At 33.0% G+C, this 21438-nt stretch overlaps 1 protein-coding gene across 1 annotated transcript; it reads left to right on the top strand.

The window, feature by feature from the left end:
• Positions 1–665: 665 nt before the first annotated feature.
• Positions 666–21280, top strand: LOC108489928 (uncharacterized). Its single transcript, XM_017794679.2, has 18 exons — positions 666–946; positions 1471–1566; positions 3716–3906; positions 3990–4094; positions 6099–6199; positions 7253–7331; positions 8448–8459; positions 8673–8738; positions 14390–14458; positions 14559–14615; positions 15896–15973; positions 16784–16881; positions 16965–17010; positions 18277–18404; positions 18603–18708; positions 19478–19540; positions 20235–20300; positions 20784–21280. The coding sequence occupies exons 1-18, from the start codon at positions 817–819 to the stop codon at positions 20973–20975; spliced, it is 1683 nt and encodes a 560-aa protein (XP_017650168.1). The 5' UTR covers positions 666–816; the 3' UTR covers positions 20976–21280.
• Positions 21281–21438: the final 158 nt, after the last annotated feature.

The raw sequence follows: 21438 nt of genomic DNA on the forward strand, positions 1-21438 counted from the left end.
CTTAAGAAAAAGTGTAAGTTTAAGTATCAAATTGGATCAAATAACAAATTAGGAAAAGTATCAAGTTCTAGTGCCAATGTTATATTAAGCCTTAAATAAATGAGCAAGTTATATTAGTATTTATTTAATTATTAGTAAGTTTTTTGTCATCTTACTATGAATAGTTATAAGATTATCACTTAATTATTCAATTTTGCATATTTTAGTCTTTAGTGAGCTAATGATTCTAGCTTTTAAAATGGGCACAATAACAATTTTAACCCTCAACAAGTATAAATTATATCAAATTAGTGTTGACTCTAAAAATGTTGATGTAAAATTAAAAAAATGTTAACATTGTTAAATTCAAGTCTATTATAATGCTATTTCTCATGACATGATTATCAAGTGAGTAACTCTTTTAAATTTTAAAATACCAAATCAATAAATTTAATAGAAAAATTATATTGGTACTAACAATTAGACCTAAATTATCAAATTAAAAAATAAAAGATTAAATTCTTAAAAAATATGAATTAAATTTTAAATATATATAAATATAAAAACTTAAATCATATTGTAACATTTAAATTTTAACTATTTAGTCTAAAAATAATTAAAGCTTATAATTTTCAAGGCATCTAAATTTTTAATTTTTTAAGGAGGCCTCACATTAATTAATATTCATTAAATTTAGTCTCTTCTTCTCTTTACCGCGCTCTTTTCCATTATTTTGCTTTTATTTCTTTTCATCTCCTTTCTTTAATTTCCCCTTCCTTTCCTTTTATTATTAGTTATCGGCTAGGGTAGAAAACCGCCGTACTGCAAAAGCAGAAGATGTATCTACGTAAAGCTGCCGTTAGTTTGCTAAGGAGAGTTCGCCTCCCTTCTCATTCCATCTCCACTTCTGTTTCTCCTCCAAAAACTTCAATGGCTACCGCCACCCCGTTGCCGTTCCCTCTTTCCAGTATGTTTCTCAATTTTTAAATATTTATGATAATTTCTGTTAATTTCGCTATTTTTCCGGAATTCAATTTCGATTCAGTGACGCTACATTGAATCTGATCAAGCCCTTATTATCCTTTTAAATTTGAGAGAGTTCCAATTCTTAGATTAGAATGCTAATTATTTGGATTGTTCCCCAAATTGTTCATCATCTTTTGTTTATTATGTACCAGTGTTTGTTACTTGTGCTACTTACTTGCTTTAGGAACCAAAAAGAAAAAAAAGTGAATTTGGATACAAAAGCAAACAAATTTAGAAAATGTAAAACTTTTTGGCAACAAAATGCTTGAGTTTACTTTTGATAGTAGAAATGGTGTTGCCTTTTAGCCATGTTCATGTTTGTTGACTTCCCTCGGAAAAGACGAAGAGGAAAGAGTGAACCGAGTAGCATAAGTTACAAATTAACTCTGTCTGTAATGGTCTTTCATGTTTAGCTGTTATATTATCTAGTTCTTCCTGATATCATCGATTTTGATATTATTGCAGGAAAAATCCAATTTCCCAATCAATTTGGTAATGGAAGTTCATGGAGTACGACTTATGCTGATCCTCCTATATGGACTATACTATTTATTCAAGCTGGTATAACTTCTCACTTTCTCTCTCATCAAATTTTCCTTCTTACCTACTATACTAGTCTTTATCTCTGCACTGTATCTTTTTTCTTTTGTCATTTCTACTGAAGTTCTTGTACTCCTCCTCAATCACACCCTCAAACATTTAAAAAGGACTCAGTTTTTCTTCTTTCTTTTTTTCAATGGGGTTCTCGGTTGATGAGCTACAATACTGCTGCCTTCTATTGACTTGTTGCATTAGATCATATAGGGCGTATTTCTATGTTCTGTAAATCCTTTTATTCCCTTTTGGATATCTGGTTATCATTTTAATATGATTCCTGAAAATTCAAGCACTGTCTTATTGATTTTTTGGGTTAGAAATAGAACTGCAGAAAAGTTTGATGTTTTCTCCCTTTTTTATCGAAGTGTTTTGATTTTTTTGGTCTTTCACAATTCAAAATGTTGTTGAATTTCTTTGTAGCATATGTAGAATTTCTTGGGGTTTCAATCTAGAATTCCTTAACCTATATTGTTGTCTGCCTTCCTCTTTCTCATGTCTAATATATTTGAGAAAAAATGGTTTTTACTATTTTCTATTGAAGAGTATTTGTTTCGAATTGTGCACTGGATAGATATGCAAACAAAGAATATTGGCATCTTGATATCACGTTTTAACCTTCTTGTTCTTTGAGTTGATCATAGATTTTTCTAATGTATTAAAAATTTTTCAGGAAATTGTAGTTTGCGTTGATTTTTGCTGGAGATGGTTTCCATATCTGATTCTGGTTTCTATTTGGTTATGGCTACCAAATTTGGTGCCCATACTATTGTCCCCCCCAAACAACCCAAATTTAAAATCTTGAAGACGAATTGAGAGGGGAAGAATAAAAATAGTTCAAGTGGCCAAAAAAAAAACAATCCTTGTCATCTTCAGACTTTCCAAATTTTGGGAAAATGCCATGTCAGTTTGTTCAAAGACACAATAATGAAGTCAATGCCCATGTTAGCAATGCCAATGGTGATAATTTGACATCGTTAGCAATTGAGTGGACATTAACAAATAATTTAAATAAGAAGACATGATTTAATATGAATTAATGTTGAGGCACTAAAAGTGTCACTGCGATCAAGTACTGAAATACATAGATAAAACACTCAATTAACCTACAAATCCAGGTTCCTCTATCAACATCTTAAAGATCATTGTGAAAATCTTAAAATCCTCAGAAATTTCTTGAGTTCTTGATACCCATAGATCATACAAGTCATGACCCTTGGGCTTGTCCATTCATCAATAGACCTTCATCCTAAGTCTGTATTAAGCCATAGCTCAAATCATGTAAATAAAACCAAAATTAAGCATATTTTAAAAACAAATTATTGAAAGCTCAAATCTTAGCTTTATTGTGCTGGTAAAATAAGATGAAGGGGATCAGCTGGAAATGGGAAAAAAGGGGTATAAAATAAATGGGAGTGAGACAAAGAAAGATAGGAGGAATGACACTGAATAGATGTCAGTGGTTTGCTGTGACTGCTGGGTGCTTGAAGAGAATGAGAGTAATTGCAAAGAAAGACAACAAATGCAGAGAACTTTTAGAACTTGAAGCCAACCATGCAGACACTTAGAGATACATATATTGTGCAAATCAAAGCAATAAATGTAAAGCAAAATGTTGCTAAAATTAACTGAAATTCCTTTTCCTATCAAATGATTTAATTGCTTTTCTTAGATCAGTATAGCTTCAATTATTGACCATTTAAGATATATTAGTTCATACTAATGTCTCATTTTTTCCATGTATTTTCGGTTTAAAATTGCATGCTCCTATTCTTGAAAAAAAGGCAATGAAGCTTGCATGCTGCAGTGCTTTTTCTGTACGCTATCCACGTTTCATTCTTTTGGTATTCATCTTCATTGCTGAAACTATGATCCTTGCATCCTTCTTGATCAAAGGTACTGTTATTCTTTCTTAAGTAATAGAGCTTTTGAGCTGAACTAAAACAAGAAAAAACACATTGAATCCTCTAATGTATAGCTAAACATCCAAACAAAATGCCTTAGCTTTTTAAAAGTTACTTTTAAATCTATCTCCAATCTTTTCTTTGATTGGTTATCGTCTTACAATTGATTACTGCTTATACAATTCTTGTTGATGGCTCTGTTTTCTTTGCAGCTATAATTTTGGGGATAAATGTCCACCCCATTTTTGCTGACGATGGCTCAAATGAAACAAATACAGAGAGTGAAGTCCAAGGCGTTAACATTTCTGGATTAAGTAAAATTGAGGATGGCTCTGTTATATCCAATGTACACACATCTAAGTGGAGGATTTTTACAGATAATGGGAGGGATTATTTTCTGCAGGCAAGCATTTTTTGCCCTACTTTTTATCTCTCTGTTTTAGTTTCTGACTTGCGCTCTCTCCCTCTTCCTTTTATAAATAATAGGGAAAACTAAAGGAGGCAGAAAAGTTCTTCCTTTCTGCAATCCAGGAAGCTAAAGAAGGATTTGGGGAGAGAGATCCCCATGTTGCATCTGCATGCAACAATTTGGTGAGTCTACTTCTCAAATGCCTTTGACTATAATCATGGTAGATGCAACATAAATACTCCAAAAACTATCTATTTGTATCTTATCTTATGATTGAAGTACCCTAATGCTTCCAATACTTTCAAGTACATATCTAATACTGCACAAATTAAAAAATATATATATCTTTGATTCTTTAAGTATACTTATTCATAGCTATTATTTTTGGTATGCAAAATATATCTACTTGTTTGTATAATTTGATAGTGAGGTTTTGGTGACATTTCTATTGTTTAGGACATTGAATGATTATAAAACTTGCTTCTAGGTGAGAAAGGTTTGAAATATCTCTAAGGTTTAATGCATTATTTAATTTCCGAATTAGACACTTTTTTTCTAATGTAGTACCTTTGATTTTTTTGTCTAATGCGGCACCTGTATTTGACAAAAGTTATACATTTTAGTACCTAAAAGTTAGACTTGATAATGGGCCGGGCCATTGCAAAATTGTAGGCCCATTTTCTAGGCTCAGGCCCAGCCCAAAAATGGTAAAATTTTGCTCAAGCTTGGTCTGACTGAAAAATGCTAAACCCGAGCCCAGCCCGTATTAACTTTTTATATATTAATTTTTTATATAAAAATAAATTTAAAAAATATAATACATCAAATACACTAAAACATTAAAATAAATGTTTCCCAACAAATTGAAAATACATTAAAAAATAGTCTTTATACTTAAGTAGCATTAAGATAGTTGCAACTTAGCAAGCAATTCCTCTAAAATAGTAGCAAAATTAATAATAAAACAAGAGTTATACAATATCCAAACAATAATAACAAAATAGTAATGATATGATAGGAAAATGGAAGCAAAACAACATCAATATGCCAACAAACAACAGCAAAAAAGCAGTGAGAAAAACATTTAGGCAAATTCGGGCCGGGCCGAGCTAAAAAATTTTTACTCGAGGCTCGACCCATTTAGAAAAGAGGCTTTATTTTCTTGTTCAAGCTCATTTTTTGGGCCTATACTTTTATCCAAACCCTCCCACTTTTAGGCATACCTTTGGGTTTAATTGGTGGCCTGGCCCATGATCAGGTCTAGTAAAAGTAATAATTTTAATTTTTAGTGTTTAATTCGAGTTTTAGGGTTAATTTGTTGAAAATTCATAATTAGTTAATAATATTAGCAATTAACTTTCATTGAATCAACCCTATAACCTAAAAAATCACATCAATCAAACTATATTTAACAAATTAGACAAATATTAAAAAAATTCACAATTAACAAACCATGAAAATTCTAACCTAATAATATTAGCAATTAACTTTCATCAAATTAACCTTAAAACTTGAATTAAACACTAAAAAGTATATCTATTTCTACACTGGACAAGAAAAAAACACTAGTTTTGGCCACATTCTAACCATTCTCTTGTACCAAAATGTATATCTTTAGCCAAATTAATATAGGTACCACATTGGACAAGGAAAAAACACTAGTTTTGGTTTTTTAGCTTGACACAATATATATTTCTACATTGGATCTGCTTTCATCAGTTTCATTTGTTCTCTGCTTAGAGTAATTGCTCGAGAATAACACCGATGCCAATGTTGAATTTGGTTTGGTATGTAATGTTGTTGTGGCTGGAAGCTTTTGACATAGGTGGTCTCTCTCAAGCATGTTGCATAGTCAAAATTTTTTAATACCTTGAAAATTTCAATCACTGGTATGTTTATGTGGGTCCCACGTCTATTAAACAGTGTGGACCCATCACACCTTTGGGAATGCTTAATAGACCATTGGTTGTCTTATATTTACTCTAGGTGTCCACATTGTCCAAATGAAAGTAGTGATGTCAATTCTTTCTTCTCATGAAGTTGAGATAAAAAGCTTTTCTCTTTTCCTTGCTTTTTTCTTCTCTAAATCTATTTATTTACATTGCAATGTAGCTTCTTCTGTTTAAGAAATTCATTCCCTTGTTCCCTTTACTTTTTTCCACTTTTTTCCCTTTCATCCTTTTTAGGCAGAGCTTTACAGAGTTAAAAAGGCATTTGACAAGGCAGAACCTTTGTATTTAGATGCCATCCGCATATTAGAGGAGGCATTTGGCTCTGAAGATATACGGTAACTAGCGCGTTACTTTTTAAACTTACATAAGGATCATATGTCATCAGGATTATATCTCAAGTATATTATTCTGTACATTTTTCTTTCATATAATATTTTAAATTTCATGAAGATGCCATGTTCAGATACACTTGCACAGGTAAGTAATTTTCTAGTAATTATTCATGTTTATGTTGGCATACATTATACATAATCTACCGTACAGAATCTGCTTTGTTTAGTGTTGTAACTGTCAATTCAGGTTAGGATTTGATGTAGAAGAAACTAAGGCGTATGCAACGTAGGTTTGAAGGAAAAGACTAAGATTTGGGAGTTGCCTTTTTGCTTGGGTTTCAGATCTGGTTTAATTTATATCAAGGAATATGAAGAAAAAAGGAATTAATCAGATAAGAGGAAAACATAAAAGCCAAGATGAGAGATTGAAAATCCTACGCAACTTAGTTTATATAATTCTACATATCTGGAAAACATTAAGTTCTTGTTGAAATTGGACACATGTCAGAGAAGCTTGCAAACTTTTCCAAAGTTTGTCTTTAAGTTGAAACCTGATAAACCAATTCACAAGTTTAAGATACAAAAACCTCACTGCTACTTCTTCAGTGAATGGTGCTAGCAGTATTGTTTTGTACCAGACAGCTGTACCTTGCCTAATTTTCCAACCATTAAGACAAATATGATCGATAAGGAACCTAAAATTTAGAAAAATCAAACTAATGGAATAACCCATTGCAACTATCTTGTCCAAAATCTTTGAAACGGTTGAAGGTGTCCAATGGAGATGGTCTTAGTCCAAACATGAGATATATTTGGAATCAATCCTCTTAAGGAAATTAGTGCTGTTTTCCTGACATACTCCATTTTCCAGTTTTATTGTTCAAGAAGGTAGATGTACCTGAACACAGATTTTGTATGAGCAGACAGATTTCATTCATGTTAATAATACAGTAGTTTCTTATACTGTACCAAAATAGTTGTAAATGGGTGCAAGCAACTGCCTTATTAATCTTATTTCTTATGGTTCATTGAACTATTTTATCCATATTAATAAAGTGTAGGAGTTGCCCTGCACAATCTCGGGCAGTTCTATCTTGTCCAGAGAAAGTTGGAGGCGGCTCGGGTGTGCTACGAGGTAAGAGAATATGGTTCATTGACTTGGAAACTTTTTTGATGCTCAATATTTCTATCTGTATCAATTTGGATCTAGTGGATTTGCATACGTAGTTTTTAATCATATGATCCAGCTGGTGGGTTGTGTCAGGCATGAGAACTGTGAGCAAAGACCAAAAAATACGCTATTTATTGTGGCCTCCTTTGTTAACAGCAGCTAATTCAGGGTATTAAGAAACACAGCATTTCTGGGAAAAATTGATATCACAGTTGGTGTAGGAGAAATTTTCCTTATAATTTTTGTTCTGTTCAACTGTTGCTAGTTTGTTGCAGACTGCAGTTTGCTTCTATCTAGTAAGGAATGTTTTAATTGGAAGACCAGGATCATATTGTGAGAGACAGCTCCTTAGTTATTATTGGATAACTTGGATTGTTTGATACACTATAAGCATGATGGAATATCGTTTCCCTACTCTGATTACCATGTCAACTAGATGTCAGAGAATTGCAGTATTAGACTTTCTAAATAGCTAGTTGTTTGTTAGTTAAACTAAAAAAAGCTAGTCCTTTTCTGGTGTCCCTGCTTCATTCTAATGCCAATCAAGAAATTATGTATTCTCCTTTCATTTGGGGATGGGAATGTGTAGTTGAGAATCTCGTCATATTTTAACTTGTAATTCATATGAATTCCAAAGAACATATTGAAGCATCATGTTTGAGTAGCTTTCTATTTTTCTTTTCTTTTCTTTTTTTTTAAATAACTGTAAAAATTAAAAGTATACTATTATTATTTTTTATACTCTTGTTTAATCACAAAGTACTTAATTCTAAATGGCCTGGCAACAATTTGATAGATTAAATTTTTACATGCATTGCAACTGTTTCTTAAACATGTACAACTGCTAGTTGTTTCATGTCTATCGTATTTTATTAGTATTATTAACTTGTATATATGTTTGGCATTAAATTTTAAGGTGTGCAACGATAGATTTAATTAATTCAACTCAATTGCATTCATCTCCTAAGTCTCTATGTTTATTTACCTATTTATACTTCGATACTTACAGTTTATGACAACTTCATCTAAAATATCTTCTTTTTTTTTTTTTTTTTTTGGGTTTGGTAATTCCTTTGACAGAGTGCTTTAAAGGTATGAATCAGATATTCAAGTAGGTATGCCTTTATATACACATGCGTGCACGTGCACCCACACATATGCATCACACAGAGACATATACATGCTTAGATATCTTTTTACTGATTTTCATCTTAAATGCATTTTGTGACTCAAATTGAAATTAGTTTTCCTTTTCTCTATTATACTTTCTTTAGAATGACAGAATTATGCTACAAAATGGTTCAGATAAAGGGACGTGTTCTTGGACGTGGCAGCGCAGATTATGCGGATACAATGTATCACCTTGGAACGGTAATTTTTCAGATATCCATATCATTTTGTCACCCTTCTGTTGTTTTATTTTGCTACAGCCTCTTGTACTATTAATTAGTTCTCATCCTTGTGTTCTGCATTTTTTCTTTATAATGTGCATCAGTGGTTGGAGGAGATTTACATTTTGTTCATCAATCCACTTCAAGAATGATTAGAATTTCAAATTTTTAAGCTGTCTTCGGATGAGGGATTCCTTTAGTAGAAATAATATCAAATTTAAATCTTGGCAAATTAAAAGTTGCCTAACTTACAATTTCATATTCCATATTGTACATTTTTCTCTTTTTTTCTCTCCCTAACTTCATTATTTTTTTTCCCTCCTCATCAAATTCTGGTACTTCAAATTTCATTCTAAGCATAGAATATATTACACCGGAGTTCTTTAGATTTACCTCTATCTACTCTCTAGTTAAATTGTTTAGAGATTCTACATCTGCCCCAATGATGGAATATGAGCATTTATCATAAACCCAATATGGGTGTGATTAGTTTTGCTTGCAAAATAGAGGCAATAATCAACCTCTTGGTATTTCAATCCAACGTCTCTCATTCTTTATCATGAACTGCAAAAACCTTTAATGTAAGATTTCACCAAAAAAGTAGTTGATTTGAATGCTTAGATTTCTTTGGTCAATTTAAATGAGTATTGAAGAAAGAAACTGAAAAGAATTCGGGTTTGCGGAAAGAAAATTTTTTTCGTGAGTACTTCATTTGAAGTGAAAAAGAGGACAACTTCTGAGCAAGATTTTTTGTTTCTTAAAGATTCACCAATTTCATCTTGACTAGTGAGTGAAACACTAACATTTGTGGATTTGGGATTTAAAACCTTAGTTTTAAGATTCGTTAGCCTTTTTTTTTTTTTTTAATTAGAGAGTAATGTAGAAATCAGAGTATTTGATACTAAATAGAACATAAAACAGAGTTTTTATATACAACCTATGACATTACTTTAGGAAACTCTAAGTTAGGAAAGATACTAAATGGGAGATATGATCCCTTAAAATAAGGGATTTTAATAAAAAATATCTACAAAATATTCCTAAAATATTTACGAATATTCCTACACTCCCCTCAAGTGGAGAATATACATTGTATAATCCCGACTTGAATAGGAATTTATTGAACACGTGTTTTGGCAAAGCCTTGGTAAGAATGTCTGCAATCATCCTTCGAAGGAATGTAAGAAAGAGTGGTGTCTTTTTGTTGACTTGATCAACAATAAAATGCCTATCAATTTCAACATGCTTTGTTCGGTCATGTTGAACTGGGTTCTTGGCAATCTGAATGGCGATTGATTATCACACAAAACTTCAAAGTGATCCTCTTGATTTGTGCCAAGTTCTTTTAGTAATTTAAGTAGCCAAATTCCTTCAGATATCCCCAAAGCTAGTGCTCTAAATTCAGCTTCAGCACTACTTCTTGAAACAACAGATTGTTTCTTACTTCTCCAAGTTGTAAGGTTACCCCAAACAAAAGTGCAAGACCCACTAGTGGATCTTCTTTCGGTGAAATCTCCACCCAACTAGAGTCTGTAAAAATCTTAACAGATTCATCTTGTGTCTTCTTAAACATTAAGCCGTGTCCGGAGTTTTCTTCAAGTACTTGAGAATTCTATTTGTCACGCCATATGCTCTTGAAGAGGATTAGTCATGTGTTGACTTATCACATTTACGGAAAAGCTATATCCGCCTTGTCAAGGATAAGTAGATTAGTTTCCCAACTAACCTTTGAAATTTCTCTCTGTCTACTAAGGACTCATCTTCTTTATTGAATCTCAAGTTTGCCTCCATTGGTGTATCAGCCGGCTTACAGCCAAGAAAACCAGTTTCTTTGAGTAAATCAAGTACATACTTTCTCTAGTTGATCACAAGTCCTTCTTTTGATCTTGCCACCTCCATTCCTAGGAAATACCTTAGCTTTCCCAAGTCCTTGGTTTCGAATTCCCTGTTTAACAACTTCTTCAAATTGCTAATCTCTTCCTCATCATCTCCAGTAAGAATGATGTCATCCACATACACAATTAGGATAGCTTTCTTATTTGTAGAAGTTACCTTGATGAAAAGCGTATGATCGGCAAGGGACTGCTTGTAGCCATTTTGAAGAATGACTTTAGTGAACCTCTCGAACCAAGCTCTGGGTGATTGTTTTAACTCAGATAGAGACTTGTTGAGCTTGCAAACCTTGTTGCTACCTTCAATAGACTTTGAGCAGTGGCAATTGCATATAGACTTCTTCCTCAAGCTTGCCATTAAGAAATGCATTTTTTACATCAAGTTGGTGTAATTTCCAATCGCAATTTACAGCCAAACTTAGGAATACTCGAATAGTGTTAAGCTTTGCCACAGGTGCAAAAGTTTCTGTGAAGTCTATCCCATATGTTTGCGTGAAAACTCGCCACTAGTCTAGCTTTGTATCGTTGGATACGCCATTGGAGTTATACTTTACAAAGAAAGATCCATTTACCGATGACCTTTTTTCCTTGAGGAAGGTCTCAGAATGGTCCAATTAGCATTTTCTCTAGTGCACAAATTTCCTCTTCAACAGTCCTTCTCCATTTTGGATCCTTTAGAGCTTCAGCTATGCTTGTGGGAACATGTTCTTTATCCAAAGTTGTTGTAAATGCTTGAAAAGTTGGCATCAATGAATTATAACCAGTAAATTTTTCAATAGGATGCTTGGTGCACTGTCTAACCCCTTTTCTAATAGCAGATAGCATTTATAACCCTTCTTAAGTGAAGAATACCTAACCAATACACATTTTAAAGACTTAGGATCTAACTTGGACTTATTAGGAGCAATATTTTGGATAAAAACAGTGCAGCCAAAAATTTTAAGTGGCAGAATGGAGGAGATAGGCTTAAAATATGGAAAGTGCTGCAAAAATATAGATTGAGGCGTTTGAAATTTTAAAACCTTACTAGGCATCCGGTTGATTAAATATGTGGCGATTAATAAGGCTTCCCCACAAATATTTAGGAACATTAGTGGTAAATAGAAGAGAACGAGTAACTTCAAGAAGGTGCCTATTTTTTCTTTCGGCAATGCCGTTTTGCTTGTGGGTTCCAACACAAGAACTAATCTAAACTATGCCCTTTTCCTTAAAAAATCACCTAAAGACCTAGCAAAAATTCACGCCATTATCGATTTAAAGAGCTGGATTTTAGACCCAAATTGAGTGAGAACCATGTTATAAAATTGCACAAAAACACTAGTAGTTTCAGATTTATCTTTCAGCAAATAAGTCCAAGTTATCCTCATGATCATCAATAAAAGTGATAAACCACTTACAATTATCAGCATTCTTCACCCGAGAAGGGCCCCAAATATCACTATGGATCAAAGCAAAAGGGTAAGAAGGCTTGTATGTAGAAGGAAAATAAGATGATTTAGTATGTTTGGCAAGAGAGCAAACTTTGCAAGAAAAAGAATTAGGCCTTTTATTAATGAATAGAGCAAGAAACAATTTTGCAAGGTATTGGAAACTAGGATGGCCTAAACGAAAGTGCCATAACATAACAAGATCAACTTTTCCTAAAGCGGTAAATGACTTGGAGATCTCGATTTTAGGAGAGGTAGGAGGATGTAGAGACCATTATGCAAGTGGCCTTACCAATCATCTTCTTGAGTTCATTACTGCAAAGTACAATCACGATCATTAAAAATTACAGAGCAAAGGCAAGTTTGTGGACAATTTACTAACAGAGATGAGATTGCACGCCATTTGGTACAAAGAGAACATTTTAAGTGCAATCTGTTCATTGAGAATAACGATTGCCATGTCCTTCTATTTTGCACAAGGTACCATCACTGCTTTGATGACTTTACCAAAGGTATAGAAAAATTGTGAAACAATGCCTTGTTACCGATCATATGATCCGTAGCACCGAATCGAGGATCCAATTAGGAGTCAACGGGAGGAGAAAATGCGATGAAGAAAGGTTACCTTCGGATCTTTTATGACCAGATTACCTCACAAGACCCTTGAAACTTTTCAAATAGTTTTTGAAGTTCACAATCTGTTCTTTAGTGAAACTAGTGACGAGAGTGGCAACGACAAGGCTTGATTTATTATCTCGAGAGTGCTTGGACTTCCAATTCTGAGGCTTACCATGAAGCTTCCAACACTTTTCCTTAGAGTGGCCGGGCTTTTTGCAATGATCACACCAAGGTCTCCCGTTTGGAAGAGGAGATGATTGATGGGTCGATGAAGCGATCTTCGAAGTGGAATATGGTTCATCGACAAGATCACACCTTCGGCTTTCTTCCTTCTTGACCATAGAAAAGCCTCTCGAAGGGAGGGAAGAGGAGAAATAGCCAAGACCTGCCATGAACCTCGTCCGTGTCTTTATTTAAGCCTTGGAGAAATTGAAAAGTCTTCGTTGAGTAACAATTTGTCGATAAAGAGCAAGATCTCTTGGATCTACCCAATCATAATGTGCATGCAAATCTAATTGTTGCCAAAGAGCGTAAGGGTATTGTAGTAGAGAGTAACAGCATGGTTCCTTGTTTAAGGGTGGTGCTTGATCTTCAACATGATATAATTCAGCAATGTTATCCGTGCTAGAGTAGGTTTCATGGATTGCACTCCAAATTTCAGCGGTGTGGTGTAAAGAAGAAAGTTTCGCTTATACTGGGGTCATGGAATTAAGGAGCCAAGTCATAACGACCATTGTCATGCATCCACTTAGCAAAACCAGCATCGGTCTAACAGCTTCTTGATTTCACCAAGAACGTAGTCCAATCTTTCTCTGCCCAAGAGAAAAATCTTAACCGATTGGGACCATTCAAGAAAATTGTTGCCATTCAATCGATGGCGGTGATAGTCGACTGCATTTAATCGATGGAGCATCGAACCGAAAAAATTTTCTGGATTTGAAGTAATCTCCAAGTAGGAGAAGGAGTTTCGGACATGGTCTAGGTTGAAAAAAGAAATCGTAACCTAAGCTCTGATACCATGTAGAAATAAGAGTATTTGATACTAAATAGAACATAAATCAGAGTTTTTATATATAACCTATGACACTACTTTAGGAAACTCTAAGTTAGGAAAGATACTAAATAGGAGATATGATCCCTTAAAATAAGGGATTTTAATAAAAAAATATCTATAAAATATTCCTAAAATATTTACAGAATATTCCTACAAGTAATTCAAAATGATGCAGTACATGCTACTCATGCATGCATGCATGCCTATTGAAGGTTCGAGTTTTTAGCAATGCAAGAAGCAGTCTTTTGGTGTGGAGTGTGGGATTCTGAACTGTCGGACTTCAGTGTTTTAGGGACAAAACTGAGTTTCTCGTGTAAACTGGAATTTAATAAGAAATACTTATCCAAACAATGCAATTACAAATGCAGATATCATAATTTATGCTTTTTAAAATGCTTGAAAATTTTCAATTTCCTCATCTATATGCACTCTTTGATTTAAGTGCTGCAAAATGTCTTTTCTGTGGTAATGGATGCTGAGATTCATGCCTAATTATGACAGGAGATATTGTAGTAACGAATTCTTTGTGCCTGTAAAATTGTTATATATCCTACTTTTGCTTCATTGTTATAATCTTTGTCTTCTGCTGTATTCTCATTAATGTGTTTTGATGTTAGAGTGAGTTGTCGTTTACTTGTAGGTATTGTTTCTCCAAGGTAGACTAAATGACTCTGAGGTCGTTATTCAGGATTCTATCAGAGTACTAGAGGTACATTTCTATTCTGGTCAAAATTAGTGTTAATTATGGGTGTTATATGGTCATGGGTTTGGTGGTTTTCTATTTTTTTAATGTGCTCAACTATATATAGGAAAATGGTCAGGGGGAGTCAATGGCATGCATCAGGAGATTACGATATCTAGCGCAGGTTGTAAATCTTCCTGTCCTTTTTATAGCTTTTTTCATATCACTTAAATAGCCGTTGGTTGATAGGATGTTTACCTGGTTAGAGTAATGAAAAGGCTTAGTTATACTTCATTGGAGGATCTATTGAGGCAAAATCTCGCTTCTTTGTAGTTTCCTATTAACACTTGGTCTTCTAAGGCATCCGAAGGGAGGCCCTCATTAGTCAATCTTGATGGAAGTTGACTATATTTGGCAGGTTTTAATTCCATGTAACCATGTGGAGAAAAGATATTTGTATGCTTATCATGCTAGTTACAAAATTTAGACAGCCATTAAGTTCTAGTTGAATTTTAAGGACACTATATTAGGCCTATCTGGTTTTAGCGGTCATCCTTTTTTGCTTTTTTCCCTTTATGTTACATTGTGAGCATGTTGTTTATATATTTGTTTGTTAACTATGTAGAAAATAATCTACTTTTAAGTTCTGCAACCAACATATATCAACAGATTGATTTGTTGAGGATGGAAATTATTGTCCCCCTCTTTACCACTCAAGTTAGCATGTTCGTAAAATAATAGGAATTTTACAGCTGAAGAAAAATTATATATTTGAGGTTCAACTTGTTACTTTTGCTGACCTCAACAAGTTGTTTCCCTTGCATGAAAATTTTATTTGAATAGAGGTAGCATCTTAAGTTACAATGCTAAGACTCCAGGATAAAATGTTCATGCTAGATGATGCACATGATTGAACATGTAATCCCTTTTGGTGATATTTTGTGTTGCACATTCTTCATGCATTTTTTTGAACACATGATGTACTAATATTTTCATGTTTGTGGCACTATACCTAATTGTTCATTTCCGAGGTATTGGGTTACAGATGCTTCTTTATTTTGCTTCATCTGACTTGATGCAACAATCCAGAAGTTATATAAATTGGTTTTAGAAATACTATTTATTTTTTTTCTGTTTTATCTGTACTATATAATTTGCAATTATTTTAATGAGTGTCAATGGCTAGGATTAGCTGTTTAGATGGGGTTCATGTGTATCCAAGGGCTAGGATAGAAAGCTGCTGTGACTCTGGGATAAATTGTCTGTTAAACACATTAGTCAAACTTATTATACTTGGGTATCATCATTAATGGTTCTACAAATAACCATAGTTTTTCTTGTTCAAACTTAAAATTTTGTCATTGTAGCATTAGTACAGATTTTCTTTACTGTTCTGGTTTTTTTTCTACTAGTTATACTCCTGTAATGCATCAAATCCACTTACGTCGTTGCTAATTTTTCTAGATATACATAAAATCCAATCGTATTTCAGAAGCTGAAAATATAGAGAGAAAGGTCCTTCATATTATGGAATTATCTAAGGTTCGAATTTTATTCCTCTGCTCATGTATGTTCTTTTATATGTGTAATTATTGTGCTTATGTTTTTTACTTATGTTTGTGGGTATTTCTGGGTGTGTATGAATTTCTGGGTGAAACTTTTCCTCTCTGAAGACATTCTTGTTATATGTTATTATTCATTCCAAATTGTTTGAAGTTCAAAAGATATTGACTTCATAACTTGTATTTTCTGAAGATACTTCTATTATTCCTATTAGTTGATTTTAGGATAAAACCACCTCCTCATTTTTCTTTTATCAGCTTCTACATGATTCATGCAAATCAGTGGATGCTTATTGCCATGTACTCGACAAAAAGTTTAAATTTATAAGTGCATGCATTGGACATGTTGTCACCCTTACTGGCACCTTCTAACATAGTTTGTTAACGTTGCTTGATACTTTAAGTATTAGGTTGTTGCTTCACTTGGGGTAGGGCCTTTCCTTTTACCTTTTATACCTCAGGTAGTGAAAGGATCCTGGAGTCTAGAATGTTCCTTGCAACTATTGGAAGAAACATCTTTTAGGGTTCTTTTGGAATTTGTTTCTTTTCTCGTCTCTATTTTCTCCACTCTCTTTTCTCCAATTAGCTATGCAAGCACATTTACTGCTGCCCTTGCAACTTAAGTTTCTATTAAGTTCTCACAAAATACAATTCAAAAGATTTTTACTCCCAAAAATCTATCTCAAGAACCGAATTGCCTTCAAATCTCATAAACAATTAGATAACATAGTGATTAAATGATTGCTGTATTGAATCATTTTCTTTAGTGACTAACATTATTTTCTTTCAGGGATGGAACTCATTGGACACTGTAGTTGCTGCAGAAGGGTTGGGCTTAACATTACAATCATCTGGGAGCTTAAAAGAAGCACAAGAACTTCTTGAAAGGTTGGTAGACTTTAATTTTTCTTCAATATTGTGATAGTTTATGGTTCCAGACATCATATTCTTTCATGCATTTTTCTTCTTAGGTGTCTTGATGCTCGGAAAACATTACTCCCTGAAGATCACATCCAGGTTTGTTGTTTTTATTTTGTACAGATAAAAATATCTAAAAATCAGATTTGATATCATTTTGATTAGTTGTTATGATTCAATGAAGTATTTTCATTATACTATTAAATTTCTAACAAAAATGATTGCTAATTTGGAAAGTTGGAATTAATCACCAAGTGTTCCTAATTTCTTTTAAGTCTTAGAGACTTGAAAAGAATAATTTTGAAGTATTTATTTCTTATGTCGAGTTTCAAAATTCAAATCAATGGATAGTTGTTTGTTTGAACTCAAAATAAGACCCTTCTTATAACTATAAAAAGGGATGACTGATGGTAAAGATAAACATGCATGAACCAGATCAGTTTACTAATACTTTATTTGCATGAACAATGTATTTGTAGGGACTAAGCCAAAAGTTTACTTTCTATTAGAAAATAATCAATTATTTTTATGATCTTTTTGTTGCTAAGTATTAAAAAGTAACAACAATAAAGTAAGATCTGTCTATGTTGATAAAAGGCGCATATGTGTGCCTGTGCCTTTGTACATTGTTATTCTGGCAATGTAGCTAACTTTTTTGTTCTATTTTACTGTCAGCCATCTTGATTATTGGAAACAATATTCTGGAATCCTGGACAAAACCCTTGTAAATAAAAACACTCATCACTAAACACTGGTTGTTAAAAAGAACATTTTTGTTGTCGTGTTTGGTAACATGTTTTATATAAGAATGCTGGCCAAACCTGTCAAAACAAGTGTTTTGGGTTTTGTTTTTAACAACAGGCGAGTATGGTAAATAACTTCAAGGAGGTGGATGGATTTGTCAAAAAATTATTGTAGTTAAATGGTTTTTTATCAGACTCAAATGTACTGTGTACAATTCATGATTGCTTCTCCCACTTTTATGTTGCTTCTCCCACTTTTATGTTTAATGCACTGCTTTTTATGGTCTATACAAATTTTAAAAGCAATTTGGAAGTCTCTCATAGTAATCAATGTTTATGAGAGAAGCTTCAATGTTTGGACATATTCACCAACACTATTCTACTCAATGTATCCCAACATTTATATAAACTTTTGAAATATTCAATAAGCTCGTTTGGATATGTATGTTGAATGAGTACAAACATTGCCAAAATGGAAGTCTAATAATATTTTGTTTCTTCGCTATTTCATGCCATCTTCCTATTTCACATATAAAATAATTGTAAGAAGAACAAAAAATGTTACTGAGAAAAGCAATAAGGTAAATTTAAGAGGAATCACCTTTGTTTTTCCTGGGGACAGATTGGAGCAAACATGCTTCACATTGCTAGGGTTGTAATGCTTAATTACAATCAACTTAGGGGGATGCATGTTTCTGATGCAATTGCTGAGCTTGACAAGGCAAAAGGTCTTTTAAACAATGCAATAAGGTTAGTGCTGTTTCATTACCAGAAAAAGAAAATAGGGGCTCTACAACCTATCTTTTTCCACTTTTTACTCTCCAATTTAGTTGATAATGATTAACATAGGTTAATTTGTTATTTCCCTAGTAATAATTTATTCTCTGCCCTTGTCTGCATATCATATATTCGAACAAATATGTTTACTCATTTCTCTTTACGTGATAGGATAGCAAGGAAAGTTATTAGTAAATCGAAAACACAAAACAAGAAGCAAGGTTATGGAGTTTCTGGAGAAACTAGGCGAGATGGTTATGCAGCAGTGATCGTACTGGTTAGTTCCTTTTCAATAATAGATTATGTTGATAATATGAATCCTTTCTCTTGTATTTTCAACAGAAAAATTTACATTGCTATTTATACTAAAAGAGTAGGCCTAACTAAGGAAACATAATCAATACATTAAATCAATAATCCTAATTTTAAGCTAATTCCCTAAAAATCAGTAATGAGATAAGCTGTCAACAGATTATCTGTCAGCTTCTTTTATCTAAATGTTTTAAGATTTTGTTGTCTATTTATGTGGAGATTTAAACAAGTCAACTTTGTTTCCTCCCATGGAAACAATTTCTTGTCAAGTTGAAAAAATTGGGATAGAGGGAGTATGAGATAAAATGATATTGTTTACAATTTGATCATTTATATTATTTTATTTAATGAACTTGGATCCTTAGATTGTTAATGGCCAGAATAAGGTGATAATGATGTAATTAATATACTTCCCAACCATTATCTTTTATTTACAGTTCTGTGCTGATATTTTATTGTTTATTCTCCTCCATTACCTGATAAAAGAAGGATGCTTTTATTATCACTGCATTCACATTTTTTAGTTATGAGCTACCAGTTGACAAAGTCGATTTGAATTTCTTTCTTTGGCCTAAAAACTAATGAATTGGTGATATCAATATTTAAATTGAAAAAAAAAAAAAAAGTCAACATCATGCTAAATGTTAGTTTGTTAAAAATGTGTTGCTTTTAAATTATAATTCTCTTTGTTATCATGGAATGTGACAAATTTTTTTTTTTCATTGTGGTTGCAGTTGCAGTCGCTCAATGAACTAGGGCTTTTGGAGATCAACCGGCAAGAACTGCAGGAATCAGGGGTTAGTATTGTTACCTTCTGGTTCTCGGCATTTGGTTCAGGTTTCTTTGAAACGATTAACGATTTACGGTAGTTCTTGCTTTGGTCAAATTGACATTTCTATTTAGTGTTATTCATTTGATACCCAAGTTATAGTTAATGTTTGATTTGGCACCTAAAGTACCTTAGGTACTTTTGTTTTTCAGTTCGCACAATGAGCTCCCCCACACAATGGGTAAAATGACGACAAATAGTTAGTAAAATGCAACATGAGGCTAATATGCCACATCATTTTATTGGGGTGTGATTTTGTTTTGGGCATTTTTTTAATTTCTGAAATAAAATAAGAAAAAAGATAAAGATAAAGAACATTGAAAACAAATTGGTATGTGAGAATAAAGGAAATAGGAAAAACAAGAGAGGGGCCTTACATATGATGATCTCCATTGAAATCAAATACCATCATGCTTCTCCTATGTTCTTTTGTAATTTTCCCTTTTTAAATTCAATAGTTTGAACAAATGTATCAGATATGTTTTTCTTCACCTAAACTTATCTGAGATGTTTGAAGATATTGAAATATGCCCATCGATGTCAATTTTCTATTCATCCTTGTGTTCTTGATGTAGTGACATAATTGGTATTTTGGACCTATTTATTTCAAGCTGTCCTTTGACTATTGTACTAATAGTTACTATGGTTCCGTTGGGCTACAGGCAAAGTTGTCATCCACTCCTGAGGTCAAAAATGCACATTTTGAATGCATTTCTGCCTACAAAGAGGTTCGTCGCCTGGCTAATGTCTTATATTTATTTTAATCACTTATTTTATTTTACTCTCTTACATTGGTGGGTTGACTTGTTCTTTTTCTTATGCGGTGCCTGGTTTCTTTTAAATTCTTTCCTTGTCATAACCCATTTTTTTCTCACTTATCCTTTGGAGTTGAGTAGAACCATTCATGTTGCTCAGAAACCTGCAAATTAGGTCAATTATCCCTTTTGTACTATAATTTCTTTATTCCAAATATCATCTATTATATATGTTTTGTATTTTTGGAGCAAAATTGTTTGTCATATCGCATTTAAAAATCTCCTATGCAGCCTAATGCATCCGACAGCACTTTGAAACCAAGTTAAATGCAACTCTCTTTTACCCTTAAATTATGGCTTCATACTTGCATGTTTTCATTGAAATAGAAAGCTTAAATCTTGAATTAAATGTATGTTGTTGCAAGAATGTCAATTGTTTTAAACTATACAATGCAGTTGGCAACTGAAAGGTTAATCGGTGATTCGACGCAAGTAAAGGCGGAGTATCTTTCTTGTTTGAAGCATCTTTCAAGCTTGTTAGATGCTAAAGGCACAACAGAATACAGAGGAACAACGTTGCAGGAGCTGAAGGATGAAATCAAGCGTGTAGAAGATGATATTTCGCAGTCGTGGAGGCATAAAAGCTAAGCCAGACTACCCAACACGTTATTTTGATTCAATTTTGTGAAATATACTTTCCATTCCTGTTTGAAGAAAATTTTATGACTTCTTCAAATAAAATTTTATGCCAATTTCATTCCAATGGATATGAAGGAATTGAAGTGCAAATGATTGTTAATTTTAGAGGGATGGTTATGTTGGGATGTTAATTCTTTTTGAATGGCACTTTTTTTTTCTTCACCATCTTAAAATTGCATGTAAACAAACGTGAAAAAATTACGCAAATAAGAGTTAACAGTTGGTTCGTTCATTTATTAGATGAGCCATCAAAATCATGTTATGCCAACCTATGACCATTAATTTATTTAAATGCTGAAGCTAACAAACTTTTTAGAAAAAAAAAGAAATTATATTCGTTTATGATTTTATTTACATGCTCATTGATATTGTCTTTAGCATCTTTCTTTTTGTCGAAAAAAATATGATAGTA

Source organism: Gossypium arboreum, chromosome 7 (assembly GCF_025698485.1).
Source record: "Gossypium arboreum isolate Shixiya-1 chromosome 7, ASM2569848v2, whole genome shotgun sequence".
NCBI classification, from domain to species: domain Eukaryota; kingdom Viridiplantae; phylum Streptophyta; class Magnoliopsida; order Malvales; family Malvaceae; genus Gossypium; species Gossypium arboreum.

Excerpts from the sequence above, each read along its gene's own strand:
- LOC108489928 (XM_017794679.2), top strand. The coding sequence starts at position 817 with ATGTATCTACGTAAAGCTGCCGTTAGTTTGCTAAGGAGAGTTCGCCTC. Across the intron at positions 3,907-3,989 it reads GGAGGGATTATTTTCTGCAG|GGAAAACTAAAGGAGGCAGA; the intron begins GCAAGCATTTTT and ends TATAAATAATAG. Across the intron at positions 19,541-20,234 it reads AAGAACTGCAGGAATCAGGG|GCAAAGTTGTCATCCACTCC; the intron begins GTTAGTATTGTT and ends GTTGGGCTACAG.